Here is a 15,275-nt window from a genome sequence, read left to right on the forward strand (position 1 = left end):
GAAAACATGCTGTGAAGAGAGGTCCCTGAAGTGGCAGCAAAGCAAAGCCCTTAGGTGTACAAACACTCATGCAGATACCTTACAACTCAGACACAAACTGCCTGTTCTTAATACAGTTACAGACTCAGCAATGAAGTTTGAAGGTGGGTAAGAGGACCTGAATTTCACAGCTGTGCAGTCCAGAAGCGTGCTAGTGCCTGAAGGAGCACGCTGAGCTGCCAAGATGAGAGGTGCAAGCACACCGATGCAGTATCAGTTTTTGCATTTGTCAACACCAGCCTCTTTTTACTGGTGTCTGAGTTAGTTGAGCTTTACTAATCCAACAGAAGTTTTCTGCTAATGCCAAAAGTAGGTTAAGGCTTTATTTCTTTTTAAATGGTTTGTTTTGATTTTTCCACATACAACATGGAACAACGTGTTTTCCTATGAACCCACCAGAGGAAGGTGGAAGCTGGTTTTTTGACTTCCTTTCACTTAATTGGCCCTATTGGTGTCTGTTAACAGCACAACAGGAGTGATAGGGGCTCTCAAGCTCCTGCTGCATAGGGTTGTGTACATAATGTATCTGTGTAAAATGCTGTATATTCCTTGAAGGAAGACCAGCCTGGTGCAGTGTTTATGCCTGCTCAGGCTACTCATGATCTGTATCATAATGACTAAGGGGGCAGGGTTGTGATTTAATGCAGAACATTATAAATGGAATAAATATTTATTAAGTGTTCTTCTCCATAGCTGCAAAGGAGAAGAAGCTGTTGAAGAAGCTCTGCAGACTGCTGCAGAGGTGACTTAGTCCTGTTACAAACATGCTTTCTGAATAAACGTATTCAGATGGGTACTGGCTAGATGTATTTCTTTTGTTCTGATCACTTCAAAATTTGGTAAAAAAAAATATAAAGAAAAGAGCTGGCACTGCTCTTAAAACCTCTAGAAACTCCCACCGTGGCACTGATGCCCCTTCCACTTCTCTGAACATTTTCTTGCAGAGAGGCTGCTGCCAGGTCTAGATGCTTCTCCCTTGGCTACTAATTTCACATATGAACCACAGATTCAGATTCATTTTTTTTTTTAAATCCTTTTCCCTCTGGAATCCTTTCCCTGATCTCACCTTTACATGGACTAAACTAAGACAACACTAGCACAAACTATTGGTCAGCTGGCACCCTTTACCTTTAAGTTACAGTAACTGAACTGCCTCTGCCACCGCTGGTTTTAGGAAGAGTAGGAAAATGCTTCTTAAAGGCCAGAAGCACCAAGCAAACAGGAAACAGCTGCTAAGCTGGAGCCAGGACAATTTGTTTGACAAAGCTGTAGGTCAGGGGTAAAAGTTTCTCTTGCCTGGACAGTGTAGCTGGTATTCTTACCATAACATACTTAACTACTGAAAACCAGCAGATTAGAGGTTGCAAAATAAGGCTCCACTACTCATTTGAATAATCAGTTTAAGTTAAAATGAAGTGTTCTTTAAGAACAGCCCTAATTGTAGCACCAGGTATAGGTAGAAGAGTTTCAGCGATAAGAAACAGGGTAGGACAAGCAATGGGTTGTTGTCTCAGTGGCATAGAAGCTGAAATTACAACTCAAGAATATGCAAGGACAGAAATAGCTACAAGACGCACAGGAAGGGAAGGAATCACTAGGGATCTAGTCTATTCACCCCACCCCCACCAGTATCCACTATACATAAAAGCTTTGAGGAAAATTTGAGCTTATTAAAAATGTTACTAGGGAGATTTGACAAGTACCACAGCCAGCTGTAGCCAAACAGCAACCAGGACTAAGTCAGGCATCAGCAGTGCAATGATGCAGGTCAGCAGCCCTAAAGATTCTTCCTGGGGCAGTAGTGCTGGAGCCCTGCTCCACAGGTGCTTAAGGAATCCATTGTGATCATTAGGACAGCAGCACTAAGTTCAGGAGTTAGGGAGAAACAGGGCTGTCACTGAGAAACAGCATGACCTGGGACCTGTTCTGACATGGAGACAGCAGCAGTAGGTTTACCCAGCTTCTACTAGGACAGAAATACCACCCCAGTTAAAAGCAAATTCCAGGTAGATTCTGTCCCTGTGCATTAAGGCTGTTTAGACTGTACTTTGGATATAGACCCATAAGACGCTGCTTGCCACAGAAACCAGCTCAGTGCCTGCTTGCTGTGTTCCACAAACAGGTGCGTACAGAAATACCTTCTTACGAACCAAGCAATTGTGTGTGCAAAACTCCCACCTTCTGTGTGTCCAGTCACTGAAGCACCTCACTGCACTTTCCTTTCCAATGGAGGAAGGGAGTTAACGGCTGCACGTGATGAGCTGTTTCGCTGAACTGCAGCTCCTGGACACCACTGGTGATGCAGATCCGTTCCACCATCCCTATTAGTGAGAGCACCTGCTTGCATGTATAGCTTTTTAAACTCTACGGGATGAAAAGATCAGGTTATAAATTAAACTGTTTGAAATTCACCCAGAGAAAGAGCAAGAGAAAGAGATGATTTTATTCTAGTTGTGGAGTCCTTCATTATACAGAAATGATAGTTTATTTCATCCAATAAACAAGAGTGACAGGTAGATCACAAACTGCATCACAGCTACTACCAGCACTGAGACAGTTCACCCACAAGTCTGGGGTAATACAAGTAACCCAACTGCACACAGCAGAGAATTTAACAATCAGCTCAAAAACTCAACATCAGGATTTGGTTAACTTTTCTGGGTGTATATATATATGTATATAGATATTCTTTCCCTACTTAAGCATTTCCTAAAATCCACATGGAAGCACAAATGGCTTTAAACACCTGGACATATATAGATTTTCCATCTTTATATATATATTTATAGATATTTATAACAGTAAAGATATGTTTCTCATTACTACAATATACTTGTTTAACTCCTTTAAAGCAGCTGGGAAGAGGAAAAAAACAGTTTCACTACAGTCACATCTGATAATGTGTGTATCACAAAATACAAACAGAACAAGCCATGGGTGAGGTTTGAGTCAGACCATTCCAGGACAGAACAGCTAAGAGGCAGGCAAAGAGTCTCAGAGGGAGCAGGCCTACATGTCAAATGGTGGTTTTGGGCTCTCCGGGCGGGAGGGACTGGCCTTACCCGGCCGGCTGGAATTTGAAGACAAAAAAAGAAAAGGGGGAAGGGAAGGAAGAGGGGAAGAGGTAGTAAAACAATAGTTAAAATACAGAAAGGAACCGTCATCAGAAAAATAGAGGATCCACAACAGAAATTCATGACAATCACACTGGAAAGAGAGAACTTAAATCTGAATCAGACCTAGTTGAAAGTCTGCAACATGGGTGGCTCATTTCTGGCAGAGACATGACATCCAAGATGTACAGGGTTGATATATTTTTAATTCGGAAGTCTTTTTTTTTGTAGTATTTTTAATACACATAACATGAAGAGTAAAAACCAAACCTTAAGAAGATGAGTCGTGATAAACAACAGTTACAAGTTTCCCCAAACACGTACCATCCACATGCAAGAAAAGGCTACGGAAGAAGTCACCACAGTACCAAAAACACTGAGAGATGTGCTTATTCAAAGCAGAAATATTTTCAACAAAACATTACAAAGCAAACTCCCTGAAAACATTTGGTTGTCCATTTGCAAGGGGGGAGCAGCGTATCTATTCCCCTCTCCCTGCTGGGTTCAGGAAAGTCAGCCAAAAATGATGCAAGACAGCTGCTGGCAGGAGCCAGTGCTTCACCAGCAGGATTTCCCCAGCTCCTTTGGGGAGCTGAGCACGAGCAGGTCCGTGTGCTCCCTGCACGCTGAGGTGTGCGCTATCTCAGACTTCACTCTAGAGGACTATGCCGATCCATTGAGCTCCCCCCTTCTCCATCTCCCTGCCTCGCTTTGATATAAGGTAGATTGCACTGTTCCCAACATGAATTTTTGCACCTTAGAAGTCAAACTAATACACAGGACATGTAATCTGTTCCTAACAGTGTCAGGTTTGACAGCATTTTGCTCCTAAGTCACACTTTTATCTTCTTAACTACAAGAAAAGAATAATTACAGATCAGTCCTAGGTGCTACAGCTAACTGATGCAGGCAGGACACTTATCCCGGCTAGACCAGGCAGATGAAATAACTGGACGGACAGCCACCGCTTGGACTTAAGGATGTCCCTGCGGCTGATCTCTCCAAGGAGCCTGTGTACTTCAGGGATCCGTGCCACTGAATGAAGGCTACTCTACGCTCACAAAGCAATACAGGACGCACGAGTGAAGACGAAGAGCTCAATCACTAGGCTAGTGTTTTACGACACACCAGGAAGGGGCGGTGGGAGGCAGATGTGGGATGGATGAGAGGAGTGACTGTGGTTGTGGAAGGGAGGGTGGAATGGGGAAGCCGCCAGCACGGCATTCGTCGCCAGCTGTCTACAGCCTCGAGTTATAGATCTAAGAGGGACGGTTCAGCCGGTCGGATTATGGTAGGTCGAGTAGGTGAGGCAGGGCCCCTTCTGCTGTGAAAAAGCAGAGAACAAAAACAACACACACTGTGGTTAGCACAGCAATTGCAGTCACAATCACGCATGCTTCTCCACCTCGCCTGAGCCAGCAACAGGAAAAAACCATTGAGGCACAAACCTGCACAAGATTGCAACTCCATAAAGGAGACGTGCATGTTTTATCAGGCCTCACACTGGACTTTCTGTGCAGCATGGATCACCATTAAAGCAGTCTGCTGGACAGCCAGTTTTGCTTTCCCTCTGGAAAATTGTAAATGCAGAAACATACTGCCAGTGAGCACCCTGGCTCTGGAATGAGAGTTGAGAAGCATGGACAACAGTGAGCTCCTGTATCAAGCACATGACAGTCACACAGCATGGATGAGGTCCTCTGAGACACGCTGCCACAGGGTCTTGGCTGGTTTGGAGGAGCACCTACTTCCCCTGCCCTGGAGGCTGCCCGAAGCCCAGCACTCCCTATTCCAATACATGACACTGATCCTTGACAGAAGGGCCAAGCCTGCTGCTTTCAGCTCTCTAGCTCTTAGGCTCAGCCAATGTAACTTCTGGCTTTAATAGAGGGACTTCAACCCAACCATTGCTACTGTTTCAGCTCTTCTGCTGGTAGTTCAGCTAGGTATGTTGGCAGCAATGCAATCCATGCAGGGGACAGACACTTGTGTTATAGGAACTCCTTGTACAGGACTGGGGGGAAACAGCAGAAAGTACAAGACAACACCTCTGCTGTCACTCTCAACTCATTACTTGAAAGACTGCTTTAGGCTCAGACTACGGGCTTTAAGGAACCCTACAAATAACTAAGAAAAAGGAGCGTTCTAGAAGTCAGTAAGTTCATCCTACATTCTTCCTTTAAAGCATGCTCCCTGCAGTGTCAGCATCATGACCATATACCACAGCGATAATTAAATTGTTCAGGACCAAGTCAGTATTTTTAAAGTCCAAACTGCCTGAAATGCAAAGAGCAAACCAAAAGACCAAATGAAGAGGAAGCATTTGCATTAATCAAACAGAATCAGGTGTCACTGAATTAACACCAGAACATTTCCACACTAACAAGCTTTAGTTTAGATTACAGAGAATCAAGTGACTGCTGGAAATGAAGGCCCTCCCAGTACAGGGGGAGCTTGGGGGAAGGTAGGGAAAGAGGCAGAGGAAGATATTTACACTAGTATAGTCTTCTGAGGTAGAGAGGCCTTGCTTTGCACTGACAGCAGACCTATAATCAGTGCTTCTACCAGAGGAGCTATAGCCTTATAAACTGGGGCAAGCTCCCTCATCTCAGCAAATGAACCAGAGCAACTCTATAGTCTTGTTTATTAGGCCTCGGCAGAGTTTATTGCTCCGTATTGATTAAGCCTCAGATCTCAAAACAATTACAGCCACTTGTTCCTTGCCTTGGGTAATGATGCATTTAAAAAGCTCAAACAGTAAAAACATTTGGAAGCGTTATTTCCTTGATTGAAAATGTCAATGGGGAGTGCAAGACCCTGTCATCAGCATGCCTCTCAAGTTACTTCTCCTGTAAAGCAAATGATGGGATTGAGTGAGCCTGGAAATTACAGCCACCTTGGATGGATGCTGGAATAATACTAATCTAGAAGCAAAACTTGCAGTAAGTTACAGCTAGGGAATCTGCGATCCTGGGCCTTCATGACATGTGGGATTTGTACGTTCTCTCTAAAGGGTGCTCGTGGTGTAGATGTGGCCATACCAACCATTAATGGGCCCTCCTCTCTTTGGAACAGTAACAGTCTGTTGAAATCGAAACTTCACAAACTCCAGCTCAACCCTTAGTGAGACAGCGGCATGCTGTTGTGTGTGTTCGAAAGCATTTTTCTGAGAAACGTTAAGGGCTTTTTGCATTTCAGGAGCTTTGACAGGTTGTCCTGACAGCTTCTGTGGATTTAAACAAAAAGGATACTTGAAGCTACTGGACTACATAAAGCGTAGGGTCAAGTGGCCTCCCTTGTCAGAAGAAATAGGGCTGAAAGGAACACAAGTAATATTCAGGTAGACATGCTGCTTCTTGTGATGTACTAGATTGTTTTTTCAAATAACTCATTCCTCTCACCACTCACAGCATTTTAGGGGATGGGCCATCACTTTTTAAACTACAGGTTTTCTCGAAAACTTTTTGAGGCGTTTGGAAGATCTGCCTTGTAAGGTTACAAAGGCAGAAAACTATTTCCCAGGGGAAAAAAAAAAAAAAAAAAAGAGAGGGAAAAGTTATTATCTACCCCCAAAAATGCTGCTTTGGTCTGTCCCACTACCTGAGCAGACCAGCTACACTGTCCTGTCCCTTGGAGTCAGTCTTTCCAGACTAGAAGATTGAGCTAGTCATCTCCAGGAAACAACAGGGTAATTATGAGTTCTGTTATGAGTTCTGCTAATGAGAACCTAACAGGGATGGTAAAACACTACATAAGTTCCCTTGGGCTGCAAAAGCTTGCTATCAGAGGTTTGGGGTGCTTTTTAATTTTTATTTCCTTGGTGCTCTTTATGCCAGACTAAGAACAAAATACCCCATAACAGCGAGTCCCAGAAAGAGGTACAGACAACAGCAAGCCTCTTTCCTTCAGTATTTTACCAAGATGCATGTTTCTAGAGCTACTGGGGATGTCTGCGGTAGGCAGAGTATTAGAAAAAAAAAATGCTGATTTGCTCCAACACCTCTGCAGTATGTCATCAGTGAGGAGGACTGACAGATGACATCCTCAAAGAGCATGTCAATCACTGAACAATCCCTACGTTGGTTTGATGGGATGTGGCACCTCTCAGCTCCAGCTGCATGCAGCAGTAGCAGTCTCCATTTGCTGCAAGATGGTCCTAGCTGAGAATTTGTAGACTCACCACTAGCTCTGAACTCTCCTAACCTGACACAGGACCTTGAGCTTGTGCTATTCCTATTAGGACTTCAGGGCTCACTCCCCCAGCTCAGTCTGCTATGAGCAGCAGCAAGGGAAACTAAAGGAGCTGCTGCTCCACTCTTCTCACATTCAGGCCTTTCACTTCAAGGAAAAGTGCACATAGAAAAAGGGAGAAGGAGCCCCAAAGACTCACACCTGCCCTGTTCTGCCCCCTCCACCTTTTTGTTATTAAGGCCTAGAGGCTTTCAGGAAAGACTGCAGAGAATTTGCCAGACCTCCCTTTTCACATCCCCACCCTCAGTGTTCAGGGCACAAGGAAGAGCTGGTCCTGAGTATTAGGCCAGTGTGACAGACTTGAGCCTGTCCCAGTAGCCTGCTATGTCACTGAGCAAGTACAAGGCTGCAAAACACAGGGAGAGATGGGAAAGGGAAGCAGGCAGGAACTTGGGACAGAGCTTAGGATCACTAAATCCTTCCCTCTTGCAGTGGCAGAGGAGGGAAGGCAGTTTAAACAGAGGCAGAAGAGTAATGAAAAAGGTAGAGGATCAAGTGGAGAACAAGCAAAGGGAGTTTACTTCTAACTGGCATCTTGGGGTGCAAGGATAACAGGAACATTCAGTGTCAGAGGCATCCCGTACTCAGGCATGGAAGTCCTGCTGTTAATGACCCAAACTCCTCCTGCCTTCCATGAGCACTAGGGACACAGAGAGGAAGGGAGCACTTCTCCAGCCAGACGTTTGAATATAAGCAGAGGAGTCTGAACTAACAGCTCCCCAAGTCTCTATCTCACCCTTAACACAGCTGACAAGATCAAAGTAGAATTCATTCTGTTACTCTCCCACTTAATGTGGATATAAGCCAAATGAAAGACACATCGTTTAGACCTTATTGCCAGCACTCCTTTCCCCATCCCAGCTCCTCTACCTGGAAGCAGAGAACAGGTCCTCTAGTAACCCTACGTCAGGTACTGAGGCTTTCCCAGCTCCTGCAGCTCAAGCAGCTGCGCTGTCTCTGATCAGCCAGCTTTTCTGTTCAAGACTCCTCCCTTTATGAGATCCTGGCAGAGGTGGTTCATTGGACAAGGGACTCTTACTAATACAAGAACGAGACAGCAGGGCTAAGCTGCAGAGCAAAGTGATGGAGGATGGGGACACAGTGACTCATGCATTGCAGGGAGAGTGCAAAACGTACCGTGGCTGCCAGTCCTCAGGGGTCACTGATAGTGATTCTGAAAGACAACATGAAATCAACATGGCAGTTCAGACAGTTCAAGGCAGAGGCCACACAGACTGTCAGGAAGGTGGAACAGAGATAGACATGCACTTGCACAGAGCCACATTCACATGCCCCCCCTCCCAGAACACCACACCAGTGTGCACTGCTGGGTAGGGCTGCACTCAGTCATGCAGGACTTTGCACATGTTCACAGCCTCATCTTTACACACTTCCATCCAGAACCCTGCTGTGCACAAGGGCATGCTCAGGGCCATTGCTCTCTCCACACACCACCAGCTGTTGCTCACTCTCCCACCCAGCTAGAGACAACTCTATTCACACATCCAGAGACCCAAATGCATTCACACTTGCTCAGCCTGGAGCATATGTAGGTGTCAGCACCAGGCAGCTGGGCACAGGTGGGTTAACTTGTCTCATTGAGAATTTGTATCTTCTGACCATACTAAGTGTTAGAGTTGAAACAGACAGCTCAGGAAAGAGGGAGGTAACATGCCAAACTGAGCACTGAGTAATACTCAGAAGAGGGAAACAGGTGAAGATATTTAAAAGGTCACTAATCATAAGATCAGCTGCTTACACCTCCTGAATAAATCAAGTGATAAAAACGTGAAGTTATGTTTACAGATGCTGATTACTTGCATCTTTTTTCCTCAGACATATCAAAGAACAAAAAATTCATTACTGCCTGCAACAGATTTTTCCAGTGGTCAAGTCATTCTGATTTAAAATTATTTTTCCTTTGAACTTGCCTGAACCTATAGTTTTTGTCAAAAGAAAGTTTGAACTTGAGACTAAGTACCTGGTGGAATACCTTCATAGTTTTCTCTCAGACCAAATCCTCCTAAATAGCCCAAATGAGCATACACTCTTAATGAATACAGTCCTTCATTGCACAGACAGGACCTTCTATTATTTGTAGCTTTCAGCTCCTAAATATATGAATTTGGTGGTATGGACTTCTGTAGTAGGCTGAATAAATGCTAAGTATAGAGGCAGGGTGGAAAGTCAGTCTGAAGAGGACTTAATTATATGCAGGAAAACCATCCCATGTAAGAAAATGGATCATGTGGTGTTTCTATGTGAAAGCATGTCTATGCAATTGTGTTTATGAGAAAAGTGAAGCAACACTTGTCTTTAAGTTCATCATCCATAAAATCAGACGCTCACACAACCTGGAGGCACAAACATCCAGCTGAACTTCTATACAGGTAATGTGCACATGCACTCTAAGCACACCCAGCCACCACCATGCACTTCCAGTTCACTACACGGCACCAACTCCTAGAGCACAGCCCACTCATGCCATCTACAAGGGCTTTGTTTCTCTCACACACAAAATAGTGTAGCCCAGTTAGCAAGGGAAAAGATGGGTATTAAAAAAGCAAAAGTGGAGATGGCATTCGTTCACCCATGGCAGAAGGACCCGAGTCCAAGTGCTAGCAGGGAACATTCTTATTCTATATACAGGAGAAGAAGAGAAAGAGTCCCTTGTCATTGGAAATTCTCCATTCATCAGTGAACTCAAATGACAAGCTGGTATCAGGATCCGGAGGAGTCTATGAACGACTGGAAGAATCAGAGAGGGGGATCAGAGAAAGAGCATGAGAACTTCTTCACTTCACAACTTCAGGAATTACTTTCTCAACTCCAGATCAGGGCAGTCAGTAGCATGCAATTCAACCTACTATCTCTCCTTCTAAAGAAAGGGATTGCTAAGTGTAAAACACTTTCTTCTACTGCTCCAGTGCAGTTCCCTACCTTTCCTTAAACCTTTCTGTTTCATGCAAATGGCAGGAGAGCCAGTAAAGTAGGCTACATCATTTCTTCAAAAAAAAAAAAAAAAAAGCCAATTAATTTCAGCCATTTGGGGGATCCTATCATCATGATCAGGTATATAGAATATTTTTCATGAGTGAAGAAATGAAACCATGACAAAAGATGGAGACAGAACAAAGTTTAAGTATACTAAAAACAAAACCACAAAATAACACTGTATGGAAAAGCAGGGTCACAGGAAGCAAGAGCCAAAAATACACAGCAAAAGCATGCTGACATCCATAGGTGCTACCTATGGCAATACTGAGGCATGTGTGGACAGGTTACTGTGGGAGCTGCATCAAGGTATGTAGGGAGAACTGGGGCAGAGGCACCAAGAAAGTAAAACCCTTTGCACGCACCAGAGTCAGTAACTGATTTATCTCTTTGGATTCATCAGCTTCTGGGATGGATACAACCTGACAGAGAACACTTCTCCAAACAGGCAGTGTCAAGTATGAGCTGGGGCACTACCACAGGGGTATATACCATCACCACCTATTGACAGGTTGGGTGTTTTCAAAGAACATGGCAAAGCTTCAGACATGTACCACCAGCACCCACTGAAGACGATGCCTTTTCCAAGAGGGAAGTGTTCTTACAGGCATGTATCACTGGGTGAGGGTTCTGGTTCTCATTCTATATTCTGCAATAGCCTCCTCTTTCTCACGGGGAGACCAAGTACCAACACACATTCTTGGTTTTAGATTGTTTCCTAACTCCTCTTTGGGAAGATGTGCATGGGGGATAACCACTTATGTTGAAAATGTGTATGAAGTGACTGAACAGGAGAGGAATTAAGTTTCCTAATGGGAAAGCAAAGCTGTGTCATCTGAGCCCTTTAGCCTGGAAAACATTCAAGTTGTCTGCAGAAACAACAAAAGTGTCTATAAAAAAAAATTTATCTTCTAGTGATACGACTATAGTCTCACAGCAAAAAAGCACCTAAATATCCCTAATGAAGATCCCTCTATGTTGCCTTGAAAAACCTCTGTGCCAGGAAAAGAGGGGCAACTTCAGGCTTTGGGGAGCCCTGCACAGAGGGGAACTGTCTTGAAACAAACTGTCACTCTAGTCCCATGATTTTCTGGTGACCACCTCCTACTTGCAAGCAGAACTATTGGTATGTTTGTTTTAGTAAAGCTTTTGGGTACAGGGTCCTTTTCCCCCAACATGCAGGTTGGCACAGAGAAGAGGCTGCCCCTCTATTCCCAAGAACTACCTTGGCATTGCATCATCTGTACAATATCTGAGTGGACAAAGATGCTCCTGCCTATGGACCAAGTTCAAATACCTGAGGACTGTACACAAACCAAGGACTCCAGTTTTCTTCTATGGCCCAGGCAGACAAAGTACTGTCAAAACTGCAACCCAAATACTGCGCACATCCCACCTGCCTCAAAGCTGTGTTTCAGGACTTACCTGGGAACACCAGGAGGAGCACGATTAGGTCGAGAAGGAACCTGAGGAGGGGGCCCAAAGGGATCAGGAGAGGCACCTGGCCTGGAGGGCACAGGGGGTGCACCACCCAGCGTTGACCCACCAGCAGGAGGTGGCCCAGGAGCTGGGCCTCGAGACCCAGGTCTGGCCGGTGGCACAGCGGGAGCTCTCCTTTGCGGCGTGGGGCTGGACGTAGGAGACCTGACAAACAGAGAAAGTCAACTGCAACAACAGGCCTGGGATTCCTGTGTTACCACCAGGTCCCCATATGCTGTGTTCCCATATTCAGTGTTCCTTCTTCAGTTTTGTGTCACTTTAGGCAGTACCCTTGGCTCTCAAGAGCTGTGCCAGGTTTCAGTTACCTTCAAAGCTGCTTCAGGCCCCATCTAACCTATAGGTTTAGCAGCTTCCACATCTTCCATAAAGATATAGCAGCCCTACATAGCTTTCAAGGCATAGAAGCTTCCCAATCAAACACTCAGAACTCTTCATCCACAGAGAGAAGAAGGGAAGAGAAGGACTCCCTGTCTCAGTAGGAGGCCCCAGCTAGCCACTAAAGAGGCATCAGGCAGGTCTGTGGGGCTCTCCCCCTGAGCCTCTGGTACCTGCGTCCAGATGGTACGCTCTGCACCTGCAGCCAAGAGTCGTCCACCGGTGGGGGCATTGGGGTGCTGATAGTGCTGGTGTTGATGTCCCCGATGATGTTGAGGGCCTCTTTCAGGGCATGGTACATGCGCAGCATTTCATCCCGTCGCTGGGCCTGCTCTGCTGATTCCTCCATCAGTGTATTCTGGTCACCACAGGAATACAGGTTTGCCAGCAGCTCTGAGTGGATGAAGTCCTTGGTCTGCAGAGGAACAGAACAGAGGGAATCAGTTGCCACTGTGTCCCAGACCACTCCATTCCACCCCCCACCTCGACCTCCTTTCAAGCTGCCTTCAGTTTTTCATACCCTCCCTACTTTTCCCCTTCCCTATGGCTCTCCACCTCTATCAACCAGTGGGATAAGTACATTGTTTATCATGAGGTGCATGATTGTCTTCGGCATGAGGTCTCTGATGGTTTTGTTGACAATTGCCATGTAGGAATCCACCAGATTCCTGATTGTTTCCACTTGTCTCTCCAGCTGAGGGTCCATGGAGTGCATGAAACTGTCTGATCCATTCTCCTCTGCTTCACTGGCCTGCGGAGAAAGGCAGAAACAGAGCAGTTCTTCAAATGCAATGCAAAATTAGTTTTTCATAACAGTTCAGTGAGGACAGGAAAACATACAGGAAGAGCATGCAATAAAACTTACACTTGCATTTTGAGCTGTGATTGTCAGTGCACAGTTCAGCCTGTATATACTTCTCCAGCTCAAAGCTGAGGAATTTTAGCAGTAAAGCTGCTCTTTTAGTGGAAAGTTACTACACAAAAGGTAAAAGGCAACAGGGACTCCTGGCTGATGTTCACAGGTTATGACTCTAGCGCATACTCAAAGCTGTATTTTTACTTTTAGCGTTTACAGCTTCATGGAAGGTTTTTCATTTGAGCTCAGCTCTCCCTGCTCAGATTCAGTTCAGACCTAAGAATCACTTACCATAAATTAAGCCTTACAGGCTCTCCAACATACTTCATCCTTACCCTCATTATACAATGAGGAAACCTATCTGGAGAGGTAAAATAACTGCTCAGACTGCAAGTAGGAGGTGGAGTAACCTAGAAAACCTTCCAGATCACTAACTGTAAATTCTGCATCATATTTCCAAGCATCTTCTATTCCACACAAAGCAGAATAATCTTACCCTGTCTTCCTGAAATTCATTGTTTAGATTTCTGTAAGGTAATACCCAGAGCGTGCTGTTTGACAGTAGGCAATTGCCAAAGCTCATCCATTTGAGATCAATTTCAAAGTAACAGACCATGAAAGTCTTTGCTGCCTTTTTCAATGCTTATTTAAAAACTTGATTTTTAAGGAAAAAAAAAAATCTCTTAAACCATTCCAGGCTGACTGATTTGCAGCAGTGTAGGAAATTGCTTATCAGCTTTTGCTTCAGGGAACAAAATATGAGAAAGGGCAAATTCCTTTGAGCATTTGAGCTTTTCTGAGGAAGATCTTACATAATGAATAAATGGAAAGCCTAAGTAACGTGAAGTAAAGGAAGTGGAAGTCAAACAAGATGATGGAAGTCAAACAAGATGACTCAAAAATAGGGTCAAAAAAAGATTTTCACCAAGATTTAGAAATCATACAAAAAGAGAAAAAAAAAAGGAAAAACTCAAACCAAGAACAGAAACAAACAGCAGGATTCAACATGAAGTACAATGAGAAGAAAAATACCTCTTGGGAAATTGTGACAAAAAGAAAAAAGAACTATCCAGTGAAAGCCCCAGGGGACAACACAGAGAGGGTCACTTACTTTGTCCTTGTCCTGGCAGGCCAGTTTGAGCACACATGAAAAAAATAAAAAAGGACAAAAATGAAAAAAAGATTTTTAGCTGGTCTTAGAACTTAGAGAAAATCTTAATTTAGCACTGAGCTAAAATCCCACTAAAAAAAAATCCCAAACCAATCCCACTAAAAATGTATAAACACTTAAGTTACTCTGGAAGAAGAACAAGTGGGTTGCTTAGCTAAAATGAAAATCAGAATGGAATGCTCTGCAAAGGAAATTGTGTTATCAGCACTACAGTGCAATTTATACTTACCTGTTATAGTTACTTTTTATTCTTTACATAAGGTTTTGAAACTCAAAACAGAGATCAGAGTTCCTATGTCACACCACTCCATTTGCTCACCAATAGGTGGCACACATCCTTTATGAGTGTATGTTTAAGAGGCTCAGTCTGGTCCAAAGTCGGTTTGAAGTCACATCACTGCTAAGGCCCAGAGTCCCTAATCTTTATTTATTTTTAAAATATCACATCAGTTTGTCAGGAAATGCATTAAGGCAGAAGTACAATCTTCAAGCGTAACAGGAAGGATGCATGCAAGAAGTCTATTGGAAGCAACAAATACAAACAGATAAGCAATTATCACTTTTCTAATGGGAAAAGTATTTATAGCAGCAGCTTCTCACACTGAGAAACAGAAAAGCTTTGAACAGGAACTTGTACCACAGTTATCTTTTAAAGGAGAGCAGAATGCTTGCTGACAGCAAGTGCTGCAGGACAAGGCTATGGGAAGAGAAGAAAAAAAAGTCCCTTCCTAATTGGGAAAGGCAAGGAATGGGTAAGCTATAAAAAAAGTTGTGAAGCTCCTAACAGTGCCATACAACAAATGGTACTGAGAAGCAATGGTACCTTGCTCAGCAGACACATACCACTCAGTAGTCAGGTAGTTCAGCATCCTTGTACTGGGGACTTATTTCCTGCAGAACAGGAGAGCTAGGAGGGCTCATCAAGGCAGTCTTTGACTACTTTGCCTCCCCTCTGAGGTTGCCAGTTACTATATCC

General features: G+C 44.3%; 1 protein-coding gene across 24 annotated transcripts in view; it reads right to left on the minus strand.

Moving 5' to 3' along the window:
* Positions 1–2,460: 2,460 nt before the first annotated feature.
* DNM1 (dynamin 1) overlaps positions 2,461–15,275 on the minus strand; it is a 67,940-nt gene continuing 55,125 nt past the window's right edge. For 4 of the 24 annotated variants that reach the window (XM_035341365.1, XM_035341359.1, XM_035341363.1 and 1 more), the window contains 5 exons: positions 14,240–14,251; positions 12,853–13,023; positions 12,446–12,687; positions 11,823–12,041; positions 2,463–4,476 (listed from right to left, as the gene is read on the minus strand). In XM_035341365.1, coding sequence (XP_035197256.1) covers positions 4,404–4,476; positions 11,823–12,041; positions 12,446–12,687; positions 12,853–13,023; positions 14,240–14,251 — 717 coding nt within the window. In that variant the 3' untranslated portion in view covers positions 2,463–4,403. Of the gene's footprint in view, positions 4,477–8,540; positions 10,152–11,822; positions 12,042–12,445; positions 12,688–12,852; positions 13,024–14,239; positions 14,252–15,275 lie in introns of those variants that run through there. The other 20 variants (XM_035341376.1, XM_035341373.1, XM_035341374.1 and 17 more) reach the window with 20 other exon arrangements.

The sequence above is a fragment of the Oxyura jamaicensis genome, chromosome 17, assembly GCF_011077185.1.
Source record: "Oxyura jamaicensis isolate SHBP4307 breed ruddy duck chromosome 17, BPBGC_Ojam_1.0, whole genome shotgun sequence".
NCBI classification, from domain to species: Eukaryota; Metazoa; Chordata; class Aves; order Anseriformes; family Anatidae; genus Oxyura; species Oxyura jamaicensis.